A 26,812-nucleotide genomic window follows, 5' to 3' on the forward strand; every position below is an offset into this window, starting at 1 on the left:
AAGTAGGAAAGGTTCATAAGAAATGGGTGTAGTGACTCTGTTCTTTCCTATGCTCGAATGGAAAATGATGAGGGAACACGGTGTTAGAGCTGCAGTGAGCCGAGACTGCGCCACTGCACTCTGGCCTGGGTGACACAGCAAGACTCAGTCTCAAAAAAAAAAAAAAAAGAAATTCATATTTGCCCCTTACAATAGCCTTATTTGGAAACTTCAGTTATGTTTTCTAGAAGCATTCTTCTTTCCAAATGTCAAGGGTTTTAATCTTTTTAGCCTATTTTATAGGGAGACTCAAACTCATTGCCACTGCCTCCAAGTATCTTTAGGCACTTTCATTGGTCTGTATTAGATTTTCTTCAGTCCTGGCTGACTTTTTCACAGTGGAGTTAACAGAACCATAATTTTGTACAAAGTTGTCCTGCTACCAAATAACCTTAAAACTGTCTTGTCAGACCTCTGTGAGAATACTGGGCTGATGTCTTCAGTGTCCTTTTTGCACTGTAATTGTAACTGATGGCTTGTAGTCTCTCCTTTTCAGTACAGCCTAGCGATAAAGACAGTGGTCCCTGAAGCCAGATTGCTTCAACTCAGATCCCATACTAGCTGATTAAGCTGACCCTGACAACCTAACCTATCTATACCTAGTTTTCTTTGTTTAAAAAATGGCAATAAAGGTGTCTATCTCATGGAATTTATTGTTGGGCCTGAATGAATTCATACATGAAAAGCACTGCTATCAATGGCTGACCCATAATGAACACTCAACAAATGCTACTTCAATTATCAACATAAAAGTTTGAGCTACTTTTCCCGAGATGCATTACTTTATGCTGAACACACTGGAGCAGTGTATTAAACTGCCAGTCATCCATCTGTTCACTCACTCACAATCCTGTCCATAAATTTTTCTTTAGTTATATCTACTGGCTTAACAATAATTTTCTCTCTGAGAACTGAGTGCCATGGCAAATGTAAAAATTTCACTGCATGATTCGCCTTCCAAGCCACTGAGCCTAAAAGTGTTAAATACAGCCATCCCCAGGGCAGATATCTAGAAATTCCATTCTTTAGATTTCTATATTCAGCTTCCTATCACAAAGTCAATTCTTTCTTCAATCTCCCCATGAAGACCAGGATTTTTGTTTTGTTCACTTACACTTCCCAAACACTGAGAACCATGCCCACCCCATGGCAGGTACTCAGTTAAGCAGCTGATATGTGGAGGAATTTAACAGGATCCTGGTGATCCAAATCTTAAATAACCATAAGAATGCAAATACTATCTAATTGTTTTCTTTTTAATTAATTTTGTTTTCCTATTTAATTAATTTATTATTTTTTATTTTTTTATTTTTTTATTTTTGAGACGGAGTCTTGGTCTGTCGCCCAGGCTGGAGTGCAGTGGCCAGATCTCAGCTCACTGCAAGCTCTGCCTCCCGGGTTTATGCCATTCTCCTGCCTCAGCCTCCCGAGTAGCTGGGATTACAGGCACCCGACACCACCCCTGGCTAATTTTTGTATTTTTAGTAGAGACGGGGTTTCACCGTGTTAGCCAGGATGGTCTCGATCTCCTGACCTCGTGATCCGCCCGTCTCGGCCTCCCAAAGTGCTGGGATTACAGGCTTGAGCCACCGCGCCCGGCTAATTAATTTATTTTTAAAATGAAGTTTCCCTAGGATAAGAGAAATGTTTTAACGTTAAAAAATTAGATCCTTAACAAATTAGAATTTGTTAATTCTAATAATTTAGAATTCTAAGTTTCTAAATTAAAAACTTAGAAAAAAAATTAGATCCACCATCTATACCATGTTCATATATTCATTCCTCAAAGAAACCTAGATTAAATTATAGAGAAAATGTACAATATTTCATTAATTAAGTTTATTGTTATCTTTTAGATGAATACTCTTCCCTTGGTATTTGTGAGGGATTGGTTATAGAATTACAGAACACCCTGCAGATACCACAATTTGGTCAAGTCACTCATATAAAATGGTGCAGAGTATCTGCATGTAACCTACACATATCCTCTCCCTCATATACTTAGATTACTTATAATACATAATGTAATATAAATGCTACATAAACAGGTTTTTTTTTTGGTCTTTTTTTGTATCATTATTTTTTATTATTTCTTTCCCACCAGTATTTTTTCTTTTTTTCTTTTTTTTTTGAGACGGAGTCTCGCTCTGTCACCCAGGCTGGGTGGTGAGATCTTGGCTCACTGCAACCTCCACCTCCCGGGTTCAAGCCATTCTCCTGCCTCAGCCTCCCGAGTAGCTGGGATTACAGGCACCCGACACCACCCCTGGCTAATTTTTGTATTTTTAGTAGAGACAGGGTTTCACCATGTTGGCCAGACTGGCCTTGAACTCCTAACCTCAGGTGATCCGCCTGCCTTGGCCTCCCAAAGTGCTGGGATTACAGGCATGAGCCACCACACCTGGCCCCCAGTACTCTCTCAGTATCCATGAATGCAGAATACCCAGGTATGGACAGCTGACTGTACCTAACCATCCATGGAATGAAATATAATTCATCCCTTTAGAGATCCTCAAGGGGACTCTGAAACTCTTCTCTATGGCAAAACATCACATTGCAATATGGCCACTGACACCCTAATTCTGCAAATAAGATGGTAACATCCCAGGCATTTACTACTCTTAAGCTAATACTTCTGAAATTGTTAGCTGCAAAGACAATTAAGCATGTAGAAGCTTTTTAAAGCTCCTTGGTAAAGATCAAGACTGATGTATCACTTAGTCTCCTTTTCATTTAGGGACCTTCTGCATATTAACCATGAAATTAGAGGGAACACTGCAATTTCTTTTCTCCCTTTACATATGTTACAAAACATTTATGAATTTTTTTCTGGCTAATTTCTAGTTTGCACTATGTTTGCTGCATTTGTGTTTCTGAGCAAAGGTGAATTCATTAAAGAAGCAGTCTATATTGCAATACTTAAGAATTGTAGCTATGCTTTGTGAAAGACTAGAACCTGGAAATGGAAAGCCACCAGCAGCTCAGGGAGTCATGGTCAGCTCTGTCTCTTGGGAGCTACTTGGTTTCTCTAATTGCTTTATGCTTTGATCTCTTTCTGTAGAGCAGCTTTTACTCTTCAGTACACACTTGGCCAAACACGGTTTAAGAAAGCATTGAGAAGTTCAAGAAAGCATTGAGAAGCTCTACTACACTTTTTAAATAATTGGATTTCTTCTAAGGTATAGGATCTCTAACATTGTATATTAGGATTCCATTCCCAGGACTGATTCTGACACAAAATTAACTTGTAATCCAATAAGAGTTTTTGTTTTTTGGGGTTTTTTTCCTTTCTTTCTTTCTTTGTTTTTGAGATAGAGTTTCACTTTGTATCCCAGACTGGAGTGCAATAGCGCAATCTCGGCTCACTGCAACCTCTGTCTCCGGGTTTAAGCAATTCTTGTGCCTCAGCCTCCAAGTAGCTGAGACAACAGGCTGAGACAACAGGCGTGTACCACCAAGTAGCTGAGACAACAGGCGTGTACCACCACAGCTAATTTTTTTGTATTCTTAGTAAAGAGGGGGTTTCACCATGTTGCCCAGGCTGGTCCAGAGCTCAGACAATCTGCTCGCCTTGGCCTCCCAAAGTGCTAGGATTACAGGTGTGAGCCACTGTGCCCAGCCCCAAGTAAGATCTTTTTAAAATAAAGTTTCACTGACCTAGAATTCAGCCATTACATAATTGATACTTAACCCATCAGGTAGAGGAAGAGAAAAGGGAGGAAGGAGAGGAGAAAGCGGAGGGATTAGCTGAGAAACCTAACCTTGCAATCATGAGTTCTGATTTACAGAGAGAACCTGATTGCTAGAGAAAGGAGAAAAACACCACCAGTTAAGAGACAGAATTTTTTAAAAAAATGCATGCTAGATTTTGTGTTCTAAATAGTGCTTAGGTGAGATGCATTAAATATAGCTAAGAGGATAAAGAATTTAGGACTAGATGGGTCCTTAAAGAGTTTCTAGCCTCCACACTCATTTGATAGCTGAAAAGTTAAATACCTGCCCAAAGCCAGTCAGTGAGGGTCAGTGTCTGAATCAGACCTCCTGTCTCCTGACTCTTGAGCCACTGACCTCCTCCATTGTGCCAGAAAACCTTTCATTCCAGGAGCATTAATTCTGACAAAGATGGGAACCTTACCGAGGGGCATAATGGAGAGGTATTTGCCTCGAAACTTGCTGGTGATTTTGATTTCCTGACGCAATGTCCAGCCATTTTTGGACTCAGCATGGTGCGCAGCAGCAGGGGGATGATGACTCACCTTGAAGAAATCAGGTTCAAATTAAGAAGGCAGAAAGGAGAAGAAAAAGATACTGCCTATAAATTGGTGACAAACACCCAAAATTCACACTTGATGTTTTTACACCCACAACAGTAGGTGAATCCCAGAACCTCCAGTGTCTCCAATGCTGAAGTTCTGAAGAAAAAGAATAAAAGCTGGGGATGACAGGGACTAGAATTTCTGCAAACATTAAGACCCAGGGGATTAACCAAAAAATTATCTCTTTCTTCAGAAAGGAAATGCGTTATGGTCCTGAGGCTCCTTTACCTGCTCACAGAGTGATCGGTACCCATTCTCCTCTAATCGGTCCAGCTCAAAGGTCTCTCCAAGCAGCGGGTTGAATGGCTTACTGGTGCGGAAGACAGTAGTGGAGTAGGAGGACACGGTGAAAGCTGCAACATAACAGAGCTGTTCTAGAGAATTCTCACATTTTGCAGCTCGGTCTAACAGCTCATGGTATTCCAGATCTTCAGTAAGGCGCTGAAGCATGGACAAGGGCTCATTAAAGTTTACCTGTAAGGAAAAGAACAGTTAAAAAAACTCTGCCTACCCATCTATACGAGACAGTTGAATTTTGCAGTTGAGGAAATAAATCACTGGGGAAAGAGGGCTTTGCTCAGTAGAGCAGCTCTAATATTTAATCCGCAAACAACCCATTCTCCTTGTCAACTGTTCATGTCTGTGAGTGGCAGAAATCACTGTTTTCATTTCACTAACTGTAAGCTCTTTGAGATGGGAACCATGCCTCTTCTGTTGAGCACTACATATCCAGGATCCATCAGTGCCTGGCCTACAGAAGACCATCATCAAATAAGTGTTGGATAAGTTTTTTTTTTTTTTTTTCACTTTGTTGCCCAGGCTAGAGTGCAGTGGTGCAATCTCCACTCACTACAAGCTCCACCTCCCAGGTTCACGCCATTCTCCTGCCTCCGCCTCGCGAGTAGCTGGGACTACAGGCGCCCCCCCACCACGCCCGGTTAATTTTTGTATTTTCAGTACAGCGGGGTTTCACCATGTTAGCCAGGGTGGTCTCGATCTCCCGACCTCGTGATCCGCCCGTCTCGGCCTCCCAAAGTGCTGGGATTACAGGCGTGAGCCACCGCGCCCGGCCTGGATAAGTTTTTAAAAAAAGAAATGTAATGTATTTTAGCACAAGTATACCCAGAGAGGAAGTCAGGTATTTAAAATTCTTGGAAAATGAAATAAACAGTAGTAAATTATAAGTAACTGTATCCCGACTAGTTATAAAAGTTAGCTTCCATCTAGGACAAAACAATTGCTAAGACTCAGTTCAGTTCTGCATCAGGCCAGGATTCTGACTTCTCCTCTGAGGCTGGATAATTGTGTTTCTGGGAGTGAAGTGCTCATGATGGGGGTTGAAAGGGGGCTGTGCATGCTCTTACTTTTCTAATTTTGAAGCCAGCTTAAGGCGACCAAGTACTGGATAAAGCAAGCATGTGTGTGTATATGTCTATGAAGCAGGGGTTGGAGGCTTCTGTTGCGGGAGATGTTCATTCATTCATTTATTCACTTACTCATTCCACAAATATTTATTGAGTACCCATGTGTGCCAGACCCTATGCTACCCACTGGGTACAGAGAAGTGAACAAGAGAAGCTGACTTTTTTGGGGAGTGGAGGGGTAGGGAGTGAGAAACATTGTTAATGCTCCCCACCCATCTACTCCCCAAAAAAGTCAGCTTCTAAATTAACTCTTTGAAATTTTAAAGGATTTTACTATGTAAAAATTCACTATAAAACAAGTCGGGTTCCCAAGTTAGTCCATAAAGCTTATTTAATTAACAACATAGATGAACAAGTCTAAATATTGTTAGTCTGAGTTCTAAGTCTAGAGAAGAAAAGAAGAAAGAAAAAAATTCCCTTTTTAGTGAACGGTTCTGGCCTTAAGCAACACTTTAGTTAAACAAACAGAAAAAACACAACACTTTTCTTTCTGATGTTCCACCTCTTTCAGCATTTTTGTTCACCCTCCTACTCACCACCCTCTGAGCTACGTATTACCCTAATACTTGCTATCCCCTCTCAATTGTGAAATTAATATCGTATAATTTTTAACTATAAAAAACTTTGAAAACAAAGTATCAAGGAAAAAATTTTCTTGAAATGAGACCACCACTATTAACATTTTGTTTGTTTCTATACATTCATACACTTTTTAAAAGTAATAAACTTGGCCACGCGTGGTGGCTCATGCTTACAATCCTAGCACTTTGGGAGGCTGAGGTGAGTGGATTGCTTGAGCTCAGCAGTTTGAGACCAGCCTGGGAAACATGGCAAAACCCCATCTCTATAAAAAAATACAAAAATTAGCAGGGTGTGGTGGCGTGCACCTGTAGTCCCAGTTAATTGGGAGGCTGAGGGGGGATGATGGCTTGAGCCCAAGAGGCAGAGGTTGCAGTGAGTCAAGACCATGCCATGCACTCCAGCCTGGGTAACAGAGTGAGACCCTGTCTCAAAAAAATAATAAAATAATAAATAAATTAAATTAAATAAAATTCATAAACTACAGCCTGCTTTTTCTCTGAGAAATATCCCAAATGTTTCTCTGTGAACATTTTCCAGTGAACACAGAGCCAAAGGACCAACAACACTCATCCTTTGAGAAACAGGACCTACCAAAACAGTGTGCCATACTCCAGAGCCCTCTTCCCCACACTGACAGACAAGCAGTATGAGGACACGAACACACACTGAGGGGTGGTGGGTTGAGAAAGCCCTAATCCTCAATTCTTTTTAAAGAGGGCACTTATTAACTACACCCAACAAAATCTCTCAGTGGCAGAATTTCAGGCAACATAAAGTAACATTTCCATACATTTTGAGGAAAACTGGGGACAGACAGTATACTCCACTGGTGGTACTAGACATACCAGCAGTGCATGGGACTAGAATCAGCACATTTTTATCACTGCTTTTCATACACACACAGCCTTGCCCATCAACAACCAGTTTCTCCAAAAGTGCCAAGCTTCTTATAATAGTCATTTTATTACCCAAAAGCCAAGCAGGGAAACAAATGAGTCTGAGTATTTAAAGGGGAAGGAAGGATTTACACAGTTGATGAAAAATTGGGCAGCCAAAAAAAGACAACCCAGAGATTAGCAGCAGCAGGAAGCTATAACCATTGGTAGGGTAGAGAGATGGGGAGAAGTACCAGTATTACTACAGCTCAGAGGTGGAGGTCCAAGAGAGGAGGATCAGGAGAATGTAAAACATCAAGGCAGGGGAGGCCTGTCCAGTGAAAGCCAGAGCACCACTCAAGAGGGCATAGAGGGAGAGACTTCCCACAGCCATAACCTCCTACTGGTATCTTGGATTAGTGAAGCCCAGCCAGACTCCAGTAGCCACGGAAGCCTGAAAAAACACTTCCTAGAGGGATTAGTTTTCCTGTGTCACAGCCCAGAGTAGTGGAAGGGTGAAGACTTGATCTGTGGGCAAAACAGGTACAGGATTGTACATTCCTAAAGGCAGTATCAACAAGGAACTAATGGTAAAGGAGGACAGAGAAGTCACCTAGACCCAGAAGCTATTTCTTTCTTTTTTTTTTTTTTTTTGAGAGACAGTCTCACTCTGTCGCCCAGGCACGATCTCGGCTCACTGCAACCTCCGTCTCCCAGATTCAAACAATTCTCCTGCCTCAGCCTCCCGAGTAGCTAAGATTACAGGCGTGCGCCAGCATGCCCGGCTAATTTTTATATTTTTAGTAGAGATGGGGTTTCACCATGATGGCCAGGCTGATCTCGAACTCCTGACCTCAAGTGATCTGCCTGCCTCAGCCTCCCAAAGTGCTGGGATTACAGGTGTGGGCCGCCACGCATGGCACCAGAAGCTTTTTTTCTCTTTTTTCCCTTTTCTGAGACAGAGTCTCACTCTGTTGCCCAGGCTGGAGTGCAGTGGTGCGATCCCAGCTCACTGCAAGCTCCGCCTCCCGGATTCACACCATTCTCCTGCCTCAGCCTCCCGAATAGCTGGGACTACAGGTGCCTGCCACCACGCCCAGCTAATTTTTGTATTTTTTAGTAGAGACGGGGTTTCACCGTGTTAGCCAGGATGGTCTTGATCTCCTGACCTCGTGATCCACCCGCCTCGGCCTCCCAAAGTGCTGGGATTACAGGCATGAGCCACTGTGCCCGGCCAGCACCAGAAGCTGTTTCTAAGCAGGAACTACATTTCTGAGACTGCAATGACACGCCTTTCCAGTCCACTTTCCCACTACTCCCTTAAAGGCACCTAATACTCTAGGTAAGTGGGGTTTCTTTTCAAGCCCCTAATAAACTAATTATTATTTTAGGTTTATCCTAAGGCTACTCATGGCCTTTTCTTATCTGAAGGTCAACCTTTTTTTGAGACAGGGTCTCGCTCTCACCCAGGCTGGAATGCAGTGGTGAGATCATGGCTCACTGTAGCCTCAACCTCCTGGGCTCAAGTGATCCTCCCACCTCAGCCTCCCAAGTATTTGGGACTACAGGCACACATAACCATGCCTGGCTAACTTATTATTATTATATATATATATATTTTGAGACAAAGTCTCGCTTGTCATCAAGGCTGGAATGTAGTGGCACCATCTTGACTCACTGCAACCTCTACCTCCAGGGTTCAAGCCATTCTCATGCCTCCGCATCCCAAGTAGCTGGGACTACAGGCACACACCACCATGCCCCACTAATTTTTTGTATTTTAGTAGAGACAGGGTTTCATCATGTTGCCTAGGCTGGTCTTGAACTCCTGAGCTCAGGCAATCCACCCACCTTGGCCTCCCAAAGTGCTAGGATTACAGGCATGAGCCACTATGCCCAGCCAAATTTTTTATTATTTGCAGAGACAGGGTCTCCCCATGTTGCCCAGACTGGTCTTGAAGTCTTGGGCTCAAGCGGTCCTCCTTAGTCTCCCAAGTGTTAGCATGCACCCAGCCCAACACTTTCCTAACAAAAATTCTACATATTTATACATAAACCTATTTGTTTTCCAAGACCCAGTTAATTAATTACTTTGACATCTGCTGAATGATTTACACATGCCAGGCACAGGTCTAAGCATCAAGGATATAAAGACTATCAAGATGTAGCCCCTGATCATGAGGAACGCAGTCTCTGAAGAGGCAGAAACTACACATTGGTCCATAGCTTCAAGAGGGTAGGGAGAATGCTTCTGTATTTTTGTATGCTAAGTAGCTGGCTATGGACAAAATCTGTAGCCACTTGCCCATCCCCACTATCCATTCTTCCCTTCTTCTACAACTGGTAGAACCCTTAATTTTTCACAAGGTCATGTCATCCAGAACAGAAGTCTTCATTTCTAGCCTTCTCTCCAGCTAGCTGTGGCCATATAGCTAAGTTTTAGCCATACAGATTTAAGTGATAGTGATTTATGCAACTTCCAGGAAGCATCTTCTTGGTTTTTTGAGACAGAGTCTAGCTCTGTCACCCAGGCTGGAGTACAGTGGTGCGATCTCAGCTCACAGCAACCTCTGCCTCCTGGGTACAAGCGATTCTCCTGCGTCACCCTCCCGAGTATCTGCACCACCAAGCACGTTTAATTTTTGTATTTTTAGTACAGACAGGGTTTCACCATTTTCCCCAGGCTGGTCTTTAACTCCTGACCTCAAGTGATGCACCTGCCTCAGCCTCTCAAAGTGCTGGGATTACACGCATTAGCCACTGCACCCAGCCAGGAAGCACCCTTAAAAGGTATAGCCTTTCCTCTTTTTCTGTCTTCCGGCTGGCTGGAATGAGGCTCTGATGACTCAAGCTGGAGCAGCCACTTGGGCCTGCGGACTGAGGCCAAAGGCATCAAAGCCCCAGGATAGAAAGAAGCCTGGCCCTGACACCACAGAGTATGGCACTAGCCCTGGACCACCTACTTCTAGGCTTGAACACAATAATGAGTTAAGCCAACATTTGTTTAAGGCAGAGAGGGTTGACAGCTTTTTCTGTAAAGGGCTGGATAGTAAATATTTAGGCTTTGAGGGCCATATGGTCTCTGCCACAACCACTTAACACTGCTGTTGTAGGATGAAAGCAGCTGCAGATGATATGTAAATGAAAGAGTATCACCCTGCTCCTATAAAACATCATGGATGTTAACATCTGAATTTCAACTAATTTTCACATCACAAACTATTATGCTGTTTGTTGAGCCCTGGCTTAAACTGATACATTTTGATTTTTTTTTTTTGCCTCCCCAATCCCACAGTTGGCCTCAAGAATTTGTTTCTTTAATAAATCGAACCTATATCTTCTATACCTAACTGAAAACTAGGGCAACATCAGGCAAACAGTGGGCACCCAGAAAATGCTTGTGAAATGAACACACAGTGACACACACTGTTTACAGCATAAACAGTGGAACTTGTTGGAACACAAAGGAGAGACATTTCATCCTGATAGGAAGCACTGGAGGAGGTTTGCTGAAAAAGACACACTATAGCTGCATCCTGAAGAAATGGGTATTAGCCACAGCAGAAAAAAGGTGGCAAGTGTTGATAGGGAACTGATGGAAGTCCATGCAGAAAGAGCAGTATGTACAAATGCCCTGAGGGAAAGGACAGGATGTCTGAAGGTAATCCTAATGACTAGAACTCAGGATATGTGGGGTGGAGCCTTGCCCATGGGGAGGAGTTACCAAGCCCCCTAAGGTATCTGGACTATGCTGAAAGCAATGAAGATCCAGTAAAGGATTTTAAGCTGAGGACTGACATTTGCCATTTTTCAAACATCACTTTCACAACAGTGTAGACAGACTGGAGGAAGACATGACAGGGGACAGGGAGGTCAGCCCAAACACCATCTTTGCCATGGGGAGGGTCCTCATCTTTCTGGTTTGAATGAATGATTTTTGCTTCTGTGTTCCCTAAGCCTTTGTTTGTGTTGTACTTTCCATAATACCATCACAGAAAATAATGTTTTCTACCTGTTTTCATGTCTGTCTCTTTTAAACTACATGCTTCTTGAAAACAAAAACTATGATGTATTTATCTTTGCATGCATGTCCCCAATGCATCTAGCATAGGAATTTGCTCAAAAATAACTGTTACTGAAAATACACATCTGATTCTAGGTGATCTGGGAACATATCAGATCCAGAGCCAAAATTAAAGTAGCTAAATTTAAGGAACAGTTTATGACTGTAAAGGTAAAAAAGACCATGCCACAAACTGCCGCACACGTGGGTGGGGCTGTCATTTCAGCACTCTTCCCACTGACGCTTGAGAGGAACTCTTGGCAGCAGCTCCAGTGTGCAAGAACCTTACCGGCATGGGGATCTTAGAGAGTTCTTTTCCAATGCAGTTCTTCATGATGCTCCATAAATTGAGGCTATAGTTTGGCTTGTATGGTATTCTGGTTCTTTTTTCCTTTTTGGTCTCCTCCAGCTGATGCTTGTACTGAGAGAAAAAACAAAGCCATTCAACCACCCACAAAGAACAGAAAACCTGGTATTTATAACCTTCCCTTCCCCCGTGCTAAAAAAAGAAAAAAAAAAAATCAGTTTCTCTTAGCACTTCACAAAAGAAAAAAAAAAAAATCCTTGGGAATCACAACCCACGTCCCTCACCTCTGACAACTCCCATATAAGAGTTACCTGTTCATCAAGGCTGATGTCACTGCTGGCTCCACTGATATTGCTGCCAGTACGTCTGTACAGATGGGAAACAAAGGAGGATGAGAACAAAAACCAGAACTAGAGTTTGGTCCCGGACATTTCTTTACAAAGCAGAATGCCAAGTATACTGTATAAACTTATTGATGGGTGATCAAATGATGACATTTAGAATAGGAATGAATTTAAATATCTCTGGAGAATTTGTTTATGTAAAAAAGCTGACACTTTTTCACTTAAAAAGGGCCCACTCTACAAACAGATCTTGAGACAAAAAAGAAAAAAAAAAAAGGAAAAGGGCCCAGATTGAATATTGACAATTATAATACTCTCACTGAAATGTTTTTAACCTTTTGATGGCCAAATATGTTTATTTTCTTCAACAATCAAGGATAACTTACTTGTGGCCCAAATTTTCAGGCATGGTGATGATCTCAGGTGCATCAAAAAATTCATTCTCATCATCTTCATCACTCATGTCCCCTTTGCCAGAGCAGCACTGATCTACAAGAAGAAAAGCTCCATTTGTTAACTTTGGTTATCTTTACCATATGTCTGATAGAGCAAGTTGTTTTAAACACTAACCACAAACACAGCAAAAAATGGTAGAAAGCAGTGGAAAATCCAGAATAAATCAATGGGTTCCAATTCCATTTCACACGAGTCAGTGACTGTGGAGAGTTTGGAGTTCTCCTATCAACTGCAGAAAACCATCTGGCTCACCTTAGACCAGGCTACCTGAGAGCTAAGCGTCTTACCTTTACCAGAACCCACACTGCCAGGAGTGTTTGCCGGCAGCACCGTGGCTCCTCGGAAGGCCCTCTCCAGGTGATTATGCTGCTTCGCCAGCTGCTCAAGGGTCTCTTCCAGTCGGATACGCTGGTCTCTTTCGTACTGTAGTGACTTTTGCCATTTTTTACTATGGGTCTGGGCTAACATGAGGAAATCTCTGCAGGCCTGTATGGAGAAAGCGTTAACTGCGTCACCTCAACTAGTCAGTTTCCCCTCAAGCTTCTGCAAGCCCACTGAGTAACCTTATTCCATGAACTCTGACAAATTACAATGAAAGACTTTCCCTTTTATGCCAAGGTATCAGGGACAGCTAGCACCATGCTGAAATCAAGGTCAAACCCAGAAAAAAAGTAAATATGGTTATCACGGTTCTTTTATACTTTCCTGGTCATAAGAACCAAACAAACGCCACGTGGGCAGTAAACCTAGACAAAGTATTTGTGGCAACATCAGAAAGAGCAGGTATGTGAACTGCACCAAAAGTAGAGAACTGCTGACTGAAAGAAGGATGAGAGCACACACAGGATAACTACTTTCAACAAATTCTTGACTAAACTCAAGTAACTGAAAGCTAAGGAATTCAGACACCAAGAACAGAGAATCTACACTGAGGTAGTCTAGTATAGGGAAACTCATTTTGTTTTTATTTTGGTCACTAAGAGAAACAACTGACCTTTAAAATTAGGAGCCTTCCAGTGTGCAGGAAGAAGGGTTAAAAAGAAAAATATTAGAAGCCTACTTGAAAAATCAAAGAAGGCATTTAGAGAAAAAACCCACAAATATGATTATACCAAGTCCCTCCACTGGCTCCCCACTAACATGAGGATCAAATACTAACTACTGGTTATGAACATAAAGGGACCTTCACAATACTGCCTTGGATTCTCCTCACCAGGCAGGTGTACTTAGCACTGCACCCCACAATGCAGCCACACTGAATTGCTCACCATTTCTTGGACACAGATTTCAGGGCACAGGCTGGAGTGGAACGCAGATCACAGCTCACTGCAGCCTCAACCTCGCCAGGCTCAGGTGATCCTCCTACCTCAGCCCCGCCAAGCAGCTGGGACTACAGGTATATACTACCATGGCCGGCTAATTTTTGTGTTTTGTAGAGATGGGATTTTGCCATGCTACCCAAACTGGTATCGAACCTATGGACTCAAGCGATCTACCCATCTCGGCCTCCCAAAGTGTTGGGATTACAGGCGTAAGCCACCGTGCCCGGCCGTGGACACAGATTTCTTTCAGGCCTGCCTACTTCAGCATATGCTATTCACTCTACCTAGAATGCCCATCCCTATCCCCTGTTTCTAAGAAAGGGGAAATATTTCTTTAAGATCTATGGCAAATGCTACTTTGTGACATCTCCCCACCAGTCTCATAAGCAGCCAGTCTCTTCTCTACATTTCCATTGCATTTTGCACAAACTTCTATTTTACACATGCACGGCAGTATCGTGACTGATTTTCTATCTCTCCAGATGGATCATATGCAATTTAAAGACACATTTTTGAGCTTATTCATATATAGATCTCCAGCTCCTAATTTAGTTGCTCTGTACATAACAGGGACCTGATAAAGTTTGCTTAATAAATAAACAAAGGAAGGAGGCAAGCAACGTAAGCTTAAAAGTCTACTCCCTGTTATAGAGAAGCTAAAAGGTAAACAGGATATTTACTCCCATGGTTTCAACCATTGTCTATAGGATAATGGTTACTAAATCAGTAATTCTAGCCCAGCACTCACTGAGATTCAGAATAGAATATCCAACCCCCTATTCAACGGCTCAAAGTAACTTCAAAATTAATGCGTCCCAAAGTGAACTCATTACCTTCTGTTTTGTTTGTTTGTTTGTTTGTTTGTTTTAGACATGTTCTTGCTCTGTCATCCAGGCTGGAGTGCAGTGGCACAATCATGGCTCACTGCAGCCTCAACCTCCCAAGTTCAAGTGATCCTCCTACCTGAGCCTCCCAAGCAGCTGGGACTATAAGCATGAGTCACAATGCCCAGCTAATTTTTGTAGTTTCTATAGACATGGGATTCTGCCATGTTGCTCACGCTAGTCTTTCAACTCCCAGGCTCAAGGGATCCACACCTGGGACTACAGGTGTGAGGCACCACGCCCAGCTTCATCAGTTTCCTGTGTTATCTCTGCTTTTCCCTTTGATGTTCCCCAACCCAACTTTCAAGGCCCTCCCAGTTGTCCAAGTCAGAAAATTAAGGAGCATTCTTCTCTTACTTTTGTCTCCTTCCTCACAGCCAGTAATCAAGTCCTACTGATTCTTCTTTAATATTCAAAAAATCTGTACACGTCCTTCCATCCTCTATACTCAGAAACAGTACAGAGTGCATACTCTGGAGTTGGACTGGTGGGGCTCAAATCACAGATCCTTCCCACTATCTAGCTGTACAAACATGGGTAAGTTATTTAACCTCTCTGTGCCTCATCTTCCTTTTCCATAAACAAATAATAACAATAGAGTACCTCATAGAGTTGTTGTTTTACATGTAAGCACTTAGAACCACATTAGGCTCACAATAAACATTCAATAAGGTGTTAGTTATTATCATCATAAGCTGGGCATGGTAGCGCACGTAAAACACTTTGGAAGGCCAAGACAAAAGGAGTACCTGAGGCCAGGAGTTTGAGACCAGCCTGGACAACATACAAGATCCCATCTCTGTAAAAAAATTCAAAAAAGATACAAAAATTTTAAAAAGAGGCTGGGTAGAGTGGCTCACACCTTTAATCCCAGCACTTTGGGAGGCTGAGGCAGGCAGATGAACCAAGGTTAGGTGTTTGAGACCAGCCTGGCCAACATAGTGAAACCCCATCTCTACTAAAAATACAAAAATTAGCCAGGCATGGTGATGTGTGCCTGTCCCAGCCACCTGGGAGGATGAGGCAGAAGAACTGCTCGAACCCGGGAGGTGGAGGTTACAGTGAACCAAGATCGTGCACTGCACTCCAGCCTGGGTGACAAAGTGAGACTGTCTCAAAAAAAAAAAAAAAAGTTGAGTGTAGCAGCTCTGCCTATAATCCCAGCTACTCAGGAGGCTAAGGAGTGAGACTCACTTGAGCCTGAGTGCTTAAGGCTGCAGTGAGCTCTGATGGTGCCACTGCACTCCAGCCTGGGTGAGAGAGCAATATTCTGTCTCTAAAAAAAAAAAGAAAGAAAAAGACAAAGGCCAAGCACGGTGGCTCATGCCTGTAATCCCAGCACTTTGGGAGGCCTAGGCAGGTGGATCACGAGGTCAGGAGTTCAAGACCAGCCTGGCCAAGATGGGGAAACCCCATCTCTACTAAAAATACAAAAAATTAGCTGGGTGTGGTGGTGTGAGCCTGTAGTCCCAGCTACTTGAGAGGCTGACGCGGGAGAACTGCTTGAACCTGGGAGGTGGAGGTTACAGTAAGCTGAGATCACACCATTACACTCCAGCCTGGGTGACAAAGCGAGACTCCATCTCAAAAAAAAGAAAAAAATTATGACTGCATCAAAATTGGTCTCATCTTCTAATCCACTACTACCAAGCTTAGTATGATCTGCACCCCTTCCTTTCCCCCACAATTAACTCCTCCCAAGCCTCATGCTAGCTACCTCCTTGCTTGACTAATAGTCAATTACCAGCCGTTCCCAGACTTTGGGGAAAGGGATGGATCTGAATATCCCATACCAGTACCTGGATCAAAGTTTCTCCCTCATTCCCTTTCATTTTATTTTATTTTATTTATTTATTTATTTTTGAGACAGAGTCTTGCTCTGTCGCCCAGGCTACAGAGTGCAGTGGTGTGATCTCAGCTCACTGCAACCTCTGTTTCCTGGGTTCAAGTGATTCTCATGCCTCAGTCACCATGTCTGGCAAATTTTTTTATTTCTTTTAATAGAGATGGGGTTTCACCATGTTGGCCAAGCTGGTCTTGAACTCCTGACCTCAGGTGATACACCTGACTCGGCCTCACAAAGTGCTGGGATTACAGGTGTGAGCCACCATGCCTGGCCTCATTCCCGTTTAGTAATGCTGACTGCAATTAAAATTTGCCAGAGACAATCATATGTCAGGCACTTCGATGAGCACTTCACATCAACTATCTGACAGAAGTCTTTCAACAAGCCTTTGAAGTATCTACTAGTATCATTACCATTTACAGATAAGGAATTGATGTCACAGAGGATGCAGGTTGCCCTAAGTGATACAAATAGGTCACAGAGGCAGTTGGACAGGATGCAAGTTGCCTCAAGTTACATAGATAGGTCATGGAGGCAGCTGGCCTCCAGGCCCCAAGCTCTAGCTTGCCTTTCTTCATAGGAAGACTCTCACTGCTCCTTCAGAATTTAGTTGAGGAAATTAGAGAAATTTCCTAGTCTGAGCCAAATACTTCCGAAGTGCTATACCACAGTGGCCTGTGCTCATTTCTATCAAGTCACTTAGCATAGTCCCTAATGATCCCTTTAATTCTTCAACCCTCACTAAATAGTGATCTTCCTGAGGACACAGACCATATCTGCCCTCAGCAATATCCACTAGCACAGTTTGTGAAACACAGCTCATGCTCAATAGATGGCAGATGAATATATTAAAAGTGTCAAGTTTACTTCTCTGGTTAGATTTACTTTGAGAGTTAGAAAAGTTCTATCCTAAGCAGTCAAGAAACTGAAGCTGACATAAAAAAGAACAATATTGTCCCGGCACGGTGGCTCAAGCCTGTAATCCCAGCACTTTGGGAAGCTGAGACGGGTGGATCACAAGGTCAGGAGATCAAGACCACCCTGGCTAACATGGTGAAACCCCTACTCTACTAAAAAAAAATACAAAAAAACTAGCCGGGCGAGGTGGCGGGCGCCTGTAGTCCCAGCTACTCGGGAGGCTGAGGCAGGAGAATGGCGTAAACCCAGGAGGCGGAGCGTGCAGTGAGCTGAGATCTGGCCACTGCACTCCAGCCTGGGCAACAGAGTGAGACTCCATCTCAAAAAAAAAAAAAAAAAAAGAACAATATCATGTTCTTTGCAGCAACATGAATGCAGCTGGAGGCTAACATCCTAAGTGAATTAATGCAGACACAGAAAAAAAAAAAAATAGGTGTTCTCACTTATAAGTGGGAGCTAAACATTGGGCACACACCAACACGAAGATAGAAACAATAGGGATTCCAAAAGTGGGGAGGAAGAGGACCAAAGGTTGAAAAACTACCTGTTGTGTACTATGTTCACTACTTGGGCAACGGGATCATTAGAAGCCCAAACCTCAGCATCACGCAGTATACCCATGTAACAAACCTGCACACATACCCCTTGAATCAAAAATTAAATTAATTTTTAAAGAAGAAGTTGAGTGAAATATATTCTTCCTTTGATATAACTTTGCCAGTTTGGAGCTGTGATGCTCTAGCATGTTAATTTTTAACATGTGTATTATACTTAAGGCCTTGCTAGTATCATCTAAAAGGTACAAAGGAAACAACACAGGGATAAAAAAGTGTATTTTAAACAATAACTGGCTAGGAAAAGGGCATAGGCAGTGCAGCAAGAGAGTAAAGAATGAAAACAGAACTCACCTCTGACTTCTAAGAGATCATCCCCTTTAACACACACTCTGGACACTTAGAACTTAGGGAAGAATGTCCCCCAAGGAACAAAGATGAGTACATTTTCAAGAGAAAAATTGAAACTAAAGTTTTAGTTTTATAAAGGGGTGCTTTACTTAGCAACATTTTTATATCAGAGTAAAAAAAAAATTATGGAGTGGGGTGTTCACCTGATTTGGATAAAAGGTGGCATTCACCTTCAGGAGACCATTGTGCCAAGTTGTTTTATTTAAAAAGTATACGTATTTACTATTTAATTGACTGTATGACTTAATGAAGTTTTCCTGATCACAAGGGGACTGGAAAACCAGACACACAGTCTCCAGGAACACACGACCAGACATCAGAAACACAGGCACCCTGACTAGCTGACTGGTCAGTCCTAGAAGATAATCTTCCTGCAGTCCCTAAGTGGAGAATATGTCTTTTTACCTTGTGTGAATCACAGCACTGAACAAAGTGTTAAACACATCAGAAAAATGATGTTAAAATAAAGGTTATTTTAACCATGGTCATGGGAAAATATCTTTGACGTTTAGGGGTGACACGAACTAAACTAGTTCAAAGCAGATGATATATCTTACTATGACATATCATAGCACCCTAAACAAAACAAAAGTCTGGCACTAGAGAGGTAATTTCACCCCATTTAATTAGGAAAAAAAATCTACCCTGCATAATTTCTCACAGAGTACTCTTCTCACTTATGAAATGCCTTTGAGTGTTTTTATGTAGAAGGTACCTAAAACAACCTGCCAGGCGAGAATCAGTAGAGGAAAAGCAGCACTGTTTAAAACATGTATTCATTTCATACATATCAATACATTGGTAATGCCATTGGTGTTCTGTTTACTCATAGAGTCTTGCACCCAAGTAGCTAAAATGTTCTGCAAACCAACAACAGCCACCCAAGTTAGGAGTCATAAGGAGGTTGAAGTTTTACCACTCTTTTTAAAGAAAGGTGCCCAAAGTTGAATATTTTGTCTTATCACCAAAATTATCCTTGAATTCAAGGACTAAAGATGGGAATAACTAGTATTATAAGGTTCTCATTAGTACCTGATCTAGCCTCACTTACCACTCTTGATGCCTGAATGCATTAGTAAAGTAAGGAGATGACTCCAACTTAAAGCTCAAAGAACATGACAATGGAAGGGACTTAGGGAGATCTTTTAGTTCCAACAGATGAAGTGAGACAAAAATAAATAAACAAATAAATACACACATAAAATCACGACCTAGAGAAATTAAGGGACTCAGCTAATACTGATCAGATGTCCTAGTGGTTGTAGAGCAGTCAGTGCAGGAACCCTGAACTCCTGATTCCCAGCTGAAGCAAAGACCTCCTGATCACTGGAGCAGAGCATGAAAGTCATTCAATCTGTACAGCCTGTTCTATTTCATGCAGTAAACAATGTAACTTAAAGCCCTTGAGCAGTGAAGCAGGCCCTAATGTTCTGTGCTTTTATCAATTACAAATTTTAGGCATTTGGGAAGAATTATGTTTCAAAGAGGGAATGAATCAAAAAGCAACACAGACACCATCTTGCACTCACGTTGATCATGGCATTGGATGTTATCCTAAAGAGTGTGGCTCGTTCGTTGACCTGTTTGATCTTTTCATTGCTCTCAGCAGGCAACTTCAGGGACTCTAGCTCACTGAGGGAACGCTGCAGAGCTGTGCCATGCTTAGCTATCAAGTCATTGCACGTGCTCAAGTCCTCTACTTTGCTGGAGAGGGTCCGAAGGGTATTCTGCAGCTCAGTCTTGTCAGTTTGTGAGACAGACTCTTCATCTCCTGATTCATCTGTAGGAATGAAAAGAAAGGTTACATGAATCCAGAACCAGGAGTAAGAGTTGGAACCCTACCTACTCTGTCCAGAAATAAACCAACATTCCTCATGCTGTGTGCATTCTGACTCACTGAAAACTTGCCATTACCAGATGGTTTCTCTATAGTGTGGTCCACAGATCACCTGTACCACAAACACCCTAGGTCCTTCTCAAAGGGGCAGAGTCTCTAGGCCCACCCCTAGAGACTTTGATTTAGCTGGTGTGAGGCAAAGCCCAGGAATCTGCCTTTCTAATAAGCTGCCCAGGTAACGGATACACACTGAAATTTGAACACCACTGACCCACAAGACAGAATGGAAAAGCTGAAAGGCTCTTGGAATTGGGAAGTAATTACTGAGCTCTTTAACTCTAGCTTGAGGATTCCTATGTAGTCCAAGCTAACTATTATTGCAAATCCACTATCATCTGATAGGTGACTGATGGGACCTGTATTAAATGAGTTGAGAATCACAGTCTAGCTCTTTGTAGACAAAGTCCACATCACAAAATTTGTCTTCTGAAAGAGAGCTCAGAAACTTCATGACTAAAGCCACCATGAAAATAATGCAAAAACTCAGTTTAAATAGCTCTCCAGTAATAAGTCAAGTATAGAAGCTATGTTGTACCTCTCATACTCAACACTTCATAACTGCGAAGTGGTTTTCTAGTAGTGTCACTTCCTTTGGAGGAGCTAACATCAGCACTAAAATCAAAGCAAGAAAAAAAAAAAAAAAGACCTGTCCTTTATGCTAGACAGAGAGACAGGGCCAAAGTCAAAATATAACTTACTACCAAAAATTTGCAAACCAATGAATTCTCCTTTCACTGATGAATGAACACACAGTATGGGAAATGACAGGGGATAAGATAACAAAGTCAGCAGGTGACCATCTTGGTCGATACTAGGTAAACAAACTCAGTATGATTAAACTATCAACATATCAGGGGAAAATCCTACCATTTTCCTTGAAGAATAATCAAAACATAACTTGATTGCTCCTTTTAGTTAACTAATGCAGCAAAATGAAGACTTTTCATAGAAAATATCACATATACAGTTTTTGGCAGTCTACTAAAATTGTTTCAACTTAACTAACAAAGAGTTAGATAAGAAGATATCAGGAGAAAAACCATGAATAGCTCCAAATTGTGAGGTATAATACTCCCAAGACTGACCCAGCAATAAAATAATTATTTCTCAAAATTTTAAGGTAGCCAATTAAAAGCCAAAAGAACAACTGTTATGCCTCTAGGACAGAATTTTTCAACCTTGCCCAGACAATTCTTTGTTTTGGCGGCTGTTTGGCATAGTATAGGAGGTTCAGCAGCATCCCAGGTCTCTACTTTCTAGATGCCAATAGCACCTCCCTCCCTTCAGCTGTGACAACCAAAAATGTCTCCAGACGTTGCCAAATGTCCCTTGGGGAGGAGAATCAACCCTGGCTGAGAACCATCATTCCAGCAGAAATACTGCATGAAGACGAGAAGCTTGAGACATCTAGGATATAGGTGATAATCAAATGACACTGCACAACGATGACAAAATCTGTGCATAAAAGGGGCAAACAGAAAGTTCCCCAGGCAGGTGTTCTTTGCTCCTGACCTGACTCTGCCAGCATCTTCACAGCTTTGGCCTTGGCCAGTTCCAGGGCCGTCACCCAGCGCTGCCGCTCAACTTCTGAACTAGCTTTCAGATGGTAGGTCTGAGCGCCCCCATTGGAAATGATGAAGTTGCAGGAGTCCTCCACGGTGATGTTGGCTGTGGCGAGGTTGATGGTACCACGGCAGGTATGTCTCATTTCTGCCTTTGATCTGCAATAACAAGACAAAGACAAGTTAAACAGAAAGTTGATGGTTTATTCTTTATCACATTCCATTTCTTTTCATAACTCTGAGCTCCCTGAAAATATGCTAATCTTAGGAATCAGCAAGGTCTGGTCCCTCAAACAGGTTCCTAAAATTCAAGAAACAATTAGTGGGGATTTCCTTTCAGAGCCTATGATATTGTTTCTGAGTCAGATTTTTTTTTTTTTTTTTGCTTTGCTGTCCCTCTTACCATTTTCTTCTTAGAAATAGGCTTTACAGGCCGGGCGCTTGTAATCCCAGCACTTTGGGAGGCCGAGGTGGGCAGATCACCTGAGGTCAGGAGTTCCAGACCGGCCTGACTAACATGGTGAAACCCCATCTCTACTAAAAATACAAAAAATTAGCCAGGCATGGGGGTGTGCACCTGTAATTCCAGCTACACAGGAGGCTGAGGCAGGAGAATCGCTTGAACCCGGGAGGGGGAGGTTGCAGTGAGGTGAGATTGCACCATTGCACTGCAGTTTGGGCAACAAGAGCGAAACTCCGTCTCAAAAAAAGAAAGAAGGAAAGAAGGAAAGAAAGAAGGAAGGAAGGAAGGAAGGAAGGAAGGAAAGACAGAAAGAGGCTTTACTGAGGTATAACTACATGCAATGTTAATTTAGCAATTTTAAAAGTACAACTGAATGAGTTTTGACAAACGTACACAACTGCATAACCACCACCACAATCAAAATGTAGAACGTTTCTATCGTGTCAATAAGTTCCCTCATGCCCTTTTGCAGTCAGGAATTATCTTTCACTTAGCAAGTTATAATTATAAATTGCCCTATAACCTCATGCAACAGTCTCATTTCCTAAGAATAGCTCCATTTTATATATACCAAACCATCTCGCTCCCGACTGTAACTCAGCCCAAATGAGAACTGTTACACCATGCTTAGAATTATATTGCAGAAGTGTAAAAAAGCACACTTAAATGTTTAGAGTATGAAATATTGGCTATGGTTCAAATGATACGAAATAAGAATAACTAGCTTTCTGGGGAAGTAAAAAGGAATCACCAAGTGTTTTAATCTTTCTGGAATATGTTCATTCCTAAGGTCCACCATACTCTACTGGTGGGAACTCCTAAGCCGTCTATTAATAGCTAGGAAAGATTCAGCAGATCTGCTCTCAGAGGCCTGAGTGTAAAAATTTTCCCGATCTCTAGCGACTGACAGTTCTATTAATAGACTAACTTTTGAACTTTACAGCATTACTTGGTGACAACAAGCTATAAGACACTTCATATAAAACACCAAGCTTCACATAAAATATCAAGCTTCTAGCACAATCCAGTGTCTAACACAAACGGTGTCATTTCCCTACCACCCGCTGGTTATGCCCAGGAACCTGCATGTTGAGACTGCAGTTTTCCCTGTATAAATTGGAACACAGAGGTCAAAGTCCTTTGCCAACTGCCACAGTACAAAACAAAGCCATTTCCCTTTTAGTGGAGTTAAGCAGCCAAACACACCTGGCATATCCAGAATTTCTGCATGCCAGAAATGGCATGCACCCCATAAGATTTGGTATGTCTGAGAAAGTCTGGGAGACAGGTTTGTTGTTGTTCCATTTCTCACATGAACCATTCTTCCTTCCTCAAATGCACACATGAGTAGTATGGGAAGGCCAGAGGGGTCTCAATGGACTGGGCCATTTTCCATCATCTGCACCTGCCACACTGTAACATGAATCCGTTTTTTCTATTCTTACCTCCCCACCCCCAAGCTTCAGTTACATTATGAATAATGCAGGCTGAATTACAGATGCACAGCTGACAGGCCAGCTTGCTATGTTCTCTACTCCAAGGATACTACTTGGACCTTCTTCCACATTCCTCCTTATTGGAGCTTTTCACAAACCACTTCTTAGGAATCTCTTCTGCCTGGGTCATCATTGTAAACTAAAGAAGTTTCTCAAATTACAAAAAGTCTGTAGCAGTTTAAAAAATACCAAGGAACTCTAGGAGTAAGGCAGGCTTGATCTTGGAGCTCTTGGGTTTGGGCAGATACACTTATGATTATAAATGATTAGTACGGAAGCTGGAAAGACACGAATCTCAGGGTACAAGAGAGGTTCTTCAGGCACTACAATATTAGGGGTATTTTCTGACCAGAAAGTTCTTCCCTGAAAAGGCTAGCTGAAATAGTAATTCAATCTCTAGAAGCCAGCCAGGAAAACTAATACTATGGCCTGTCACGATGTTTCTGGGAGAGCTGGGATTCCATATAAGGTTTTAAATAATGGGACATCTAAGTAACTGGGTACGTAAGGAAGCCCAGGATAGGTAAAAAGAAGGAAATGGTTTGCCAAGGCCTATTAGGACAGCTCATCCGAGGATGGGTCTAGGAAGTACACAATCCCACTTAAAAGGAAAACAGTATTTTGGAAACAGCATATATAAGAAACTGCAGGTTTTGGAGGTATGAAAAGCAGGAGGAATGACACCTGTCTAGGTAATTCTTGGAGGAAGATGAGGACCAGAAGAACCCTGCAGGAAAAAATAACTGCCAGTATACTTGATAGGAAATATTTCAGTGCAATTTTGAGGGTAGTGCACAGATTGATAACTCCGGATCCTGCTGGTTTGTTTATGGGTGGGACCATCTAAGTTGGCTAGGGCAGGCCTATGGCATATTTCCCAATATGTGGTTTGGTATGTTTGGGAAGGAGTTGTATCTGTACTCAGACAGGTACCACTAGCTCTTGTAAGGGAGAAAAGTGGTAACAAATATTTAAAGAGACAGCAACATATAAGTTATTAGTGTCTAAGATCACTACTGATCAACACAAGTACTGATCAAAGAATCCACTCAACACAAGTACTGATCAAAGAATCCACTGGCCTGGAAAGTAGATCTGGTAAGAACTTGGATGAGAAATGACCACACATGAAGGCCCTGAGGTGATATACAATTTTTGAAAACGCAAAAATAGTAATATTGACTTGCTACCCAAGTCAGGATATAAAGCAATTAAACATTAAAATGATGGTCAATAATAACAGGAACACATGAACTTGAATGAGAGAAAAATCTGGGGAAATTAAAATTTTAGATTTGTAATCTGAGTTTAAATGGATGGTCCTGGATAGTTAGAACGGGTTATAGTTAAAATCAATTCTGAATACAGTAATGCAAATGAAATATACAATTATTCACAACTGTTGATGAAGCCGTGAGGATGAGCTATCTAATGCATTTTGCCCTGTAAGAGGACAGGTAAGAAGAATGTGTTCCTGCCAACAACCTCCAACTCCCACCTTCAATTTCTCCTCAAAATTCTCTAAAAGCCAATACAGTGGAGTTAATGGAAGAGACTTGTTCAGCCTAACTCTCCAGGTGGCAGAATGATTCCTGGCGAAGGAAAAGAAATATAGAGTGAACTGCTCTTCAACATCAGTGTTTTCGGTCTCAAAGACAATGGTCTCCGGAAAAAAAAATTTCCACTGGAATGTCATTAAGCAAAATATCCCTTAAAGGAGATTTTTATACTTTTTGCATAAAATACACATAGTAAGCATGATCCATAAAATTACTCGCTATTGATAAGCAATTATCTCTGTAACTGACTGATTCATTTAACACTAACCTGAGTTTTAGGTTAGATTAGTGTGACCAGAAGTAGTTTCAAATCCCAACTCCTCCAAAACCTTGGGAAAGTTGCCCATGCTTGAGTCTGTTTCCCTCATCAGTAAGATGGGAATATTTCCCAACTCCTAGGGTTGTTGCTGGGAGTCAACAAAATACTGTAATGAAATACTGTACAAAACACACCTAGACACCTTGTGCAGCCCTCAGGAAATGTTTACGCCCTGTCCCCAAATCACCTATCTTAACTTCTCTATCTTTTTTAGCCCCAAAGCATGCTATGTGATGGCGATGGCCAAGTTATAAGTCACCATAAATATATATTAAGCAGTCCAAAATACCTTGTTAAACAGAAGTAATCACACCAAAGACATGGATTCTTCTTTTAATAAATGTTAATCCTAACTAACCAAAAAATCACAGAAATACTGGGTAAAACACTTAATCATTTCCACGGGAGGAAGTGGGGCAAGCAAAAATAAAAGCAGCACTGGGGTGCACATCTCCATTCTGGGCTGTCCAGAGGCGAAAGTGTATGTAAAGCCTTGGAGAGATAAGGCAGAAAGGGGACGGAATACCGAAGCCACCCAGTGTGAGTGATGCCCTTGTGTCTGGATGTGAAGGGAGCAAGGACGGGCACACCAAGAGCTACGAATAACCTTGAGTTTTGGAGACTGGGCACTGACAGCTAAAACTTGGGACTTTCAATGTAAGTTCCTTGGGAGGAGTGCCTCGGGTTTGCTCTGCTGTGTTCCCTTAGTACCTACACCAGTGCCTTGCTTGCAGAATTAATAATTGCACCCACGTGCTGGTGGAAATATAATGGAAGAACAGACGCTCTCCAAACAACTGCTGACTGGAAAGGCCGGGAGTGAAGGGAAGATAAGGCACCAAGAGTGGGTAACCCGAGGGGAAGGTGAGGTGTACGTGCAGGGGCTTTTCACTTTCGTGACAGCGGGCTCCGACCCCCGGGCTGTCAATCCGCACAGATGACGAAAAGGGGCCTGGGGCAACCCTGGCTGCGGTGCCGGCTGGCGGTAATGCCGACGCTGGGACTGTCGGCAGCGATGGGAGGCAAGGTGAGCGACGGCGCCCCGGAAGCAGTTACCTGTAGTAGCTCAAGAGCCCGTTGCTCAGCACGAACCACCGCCGCTGGTAGCCTTTGATATAATTGGTCCATTTGAAGAGCCAGCCCTCTCGAGCCGAGCCCGAACCCCCAGCGCCCGA

The 26,812-nt window shown here is 42.4% G+C and overlaps 1 protein-coding gene across 1 annotated transcript in view; it reads right to left on the reverse strand.

The window, feature by feature from the left end:
• Positions 1-26,806, reverse strand: part of OSBP (oxysterol binding protein) — a 40,938-nt gene extending 14,132 nt beyond the window's left edge. Inside the window, exons 1-9 of the mRNA XM_011963499.1 lie at positions 26,694-26,806; positions 21,751-21,959; positions 19,871-20,121; positions 12,694-12,892; positions 12,337-12,439; positions 11,918-11,972; positions 11,589-11,720; positions 4,584-4,829; positions 4,175-4,295 (exon numbers count right to left, since the gene is read on the reverse strand). Of these exons, the coding sequence (XP_011818889.1) occupies positions 4,175-4,295; positions 4,584-4,829; positions 11,589-11,720; positions 11,918-11,972; positions 12,337-12,439; positions 12,694-12,892; positions 19,871-20,121; positions 21,751-21,946 (1,303 nt within the window). The 5' untranslated portion in view covers positions 21,947-21,959; positions 26,694-26,806. The remainder of the gene's footprint in view (positions 1-4,174; positions 4,296-4,583; positions 4,830-11,588; positions 11,721-11,917; positions 11,973-12,336; positions 12,440-12,693; positions 12,893-19,870; positions 20,122-21,750; positions 21,960-26,693) is intronic.
• Positions 26,807-26,812: the final 6 nt, after the last annotated feature.

Source organism: Colobus angolensis, unplaced genomic scaffold (assembly GCF_000951035.1).
Source record: "Colobus angolensis palliatus isolate OR3802 unplaced genomic scaffold, Cang.pa_1.0 Scaffold61, whole genome shotgun sequence".
In the NCBI taxonomy this organism is placed as follows: Eukaryota; Metazoa; Chordata; class Mammalia; order Primates; family Cercopithecidae; genus Colobus; species Colobus angolensis.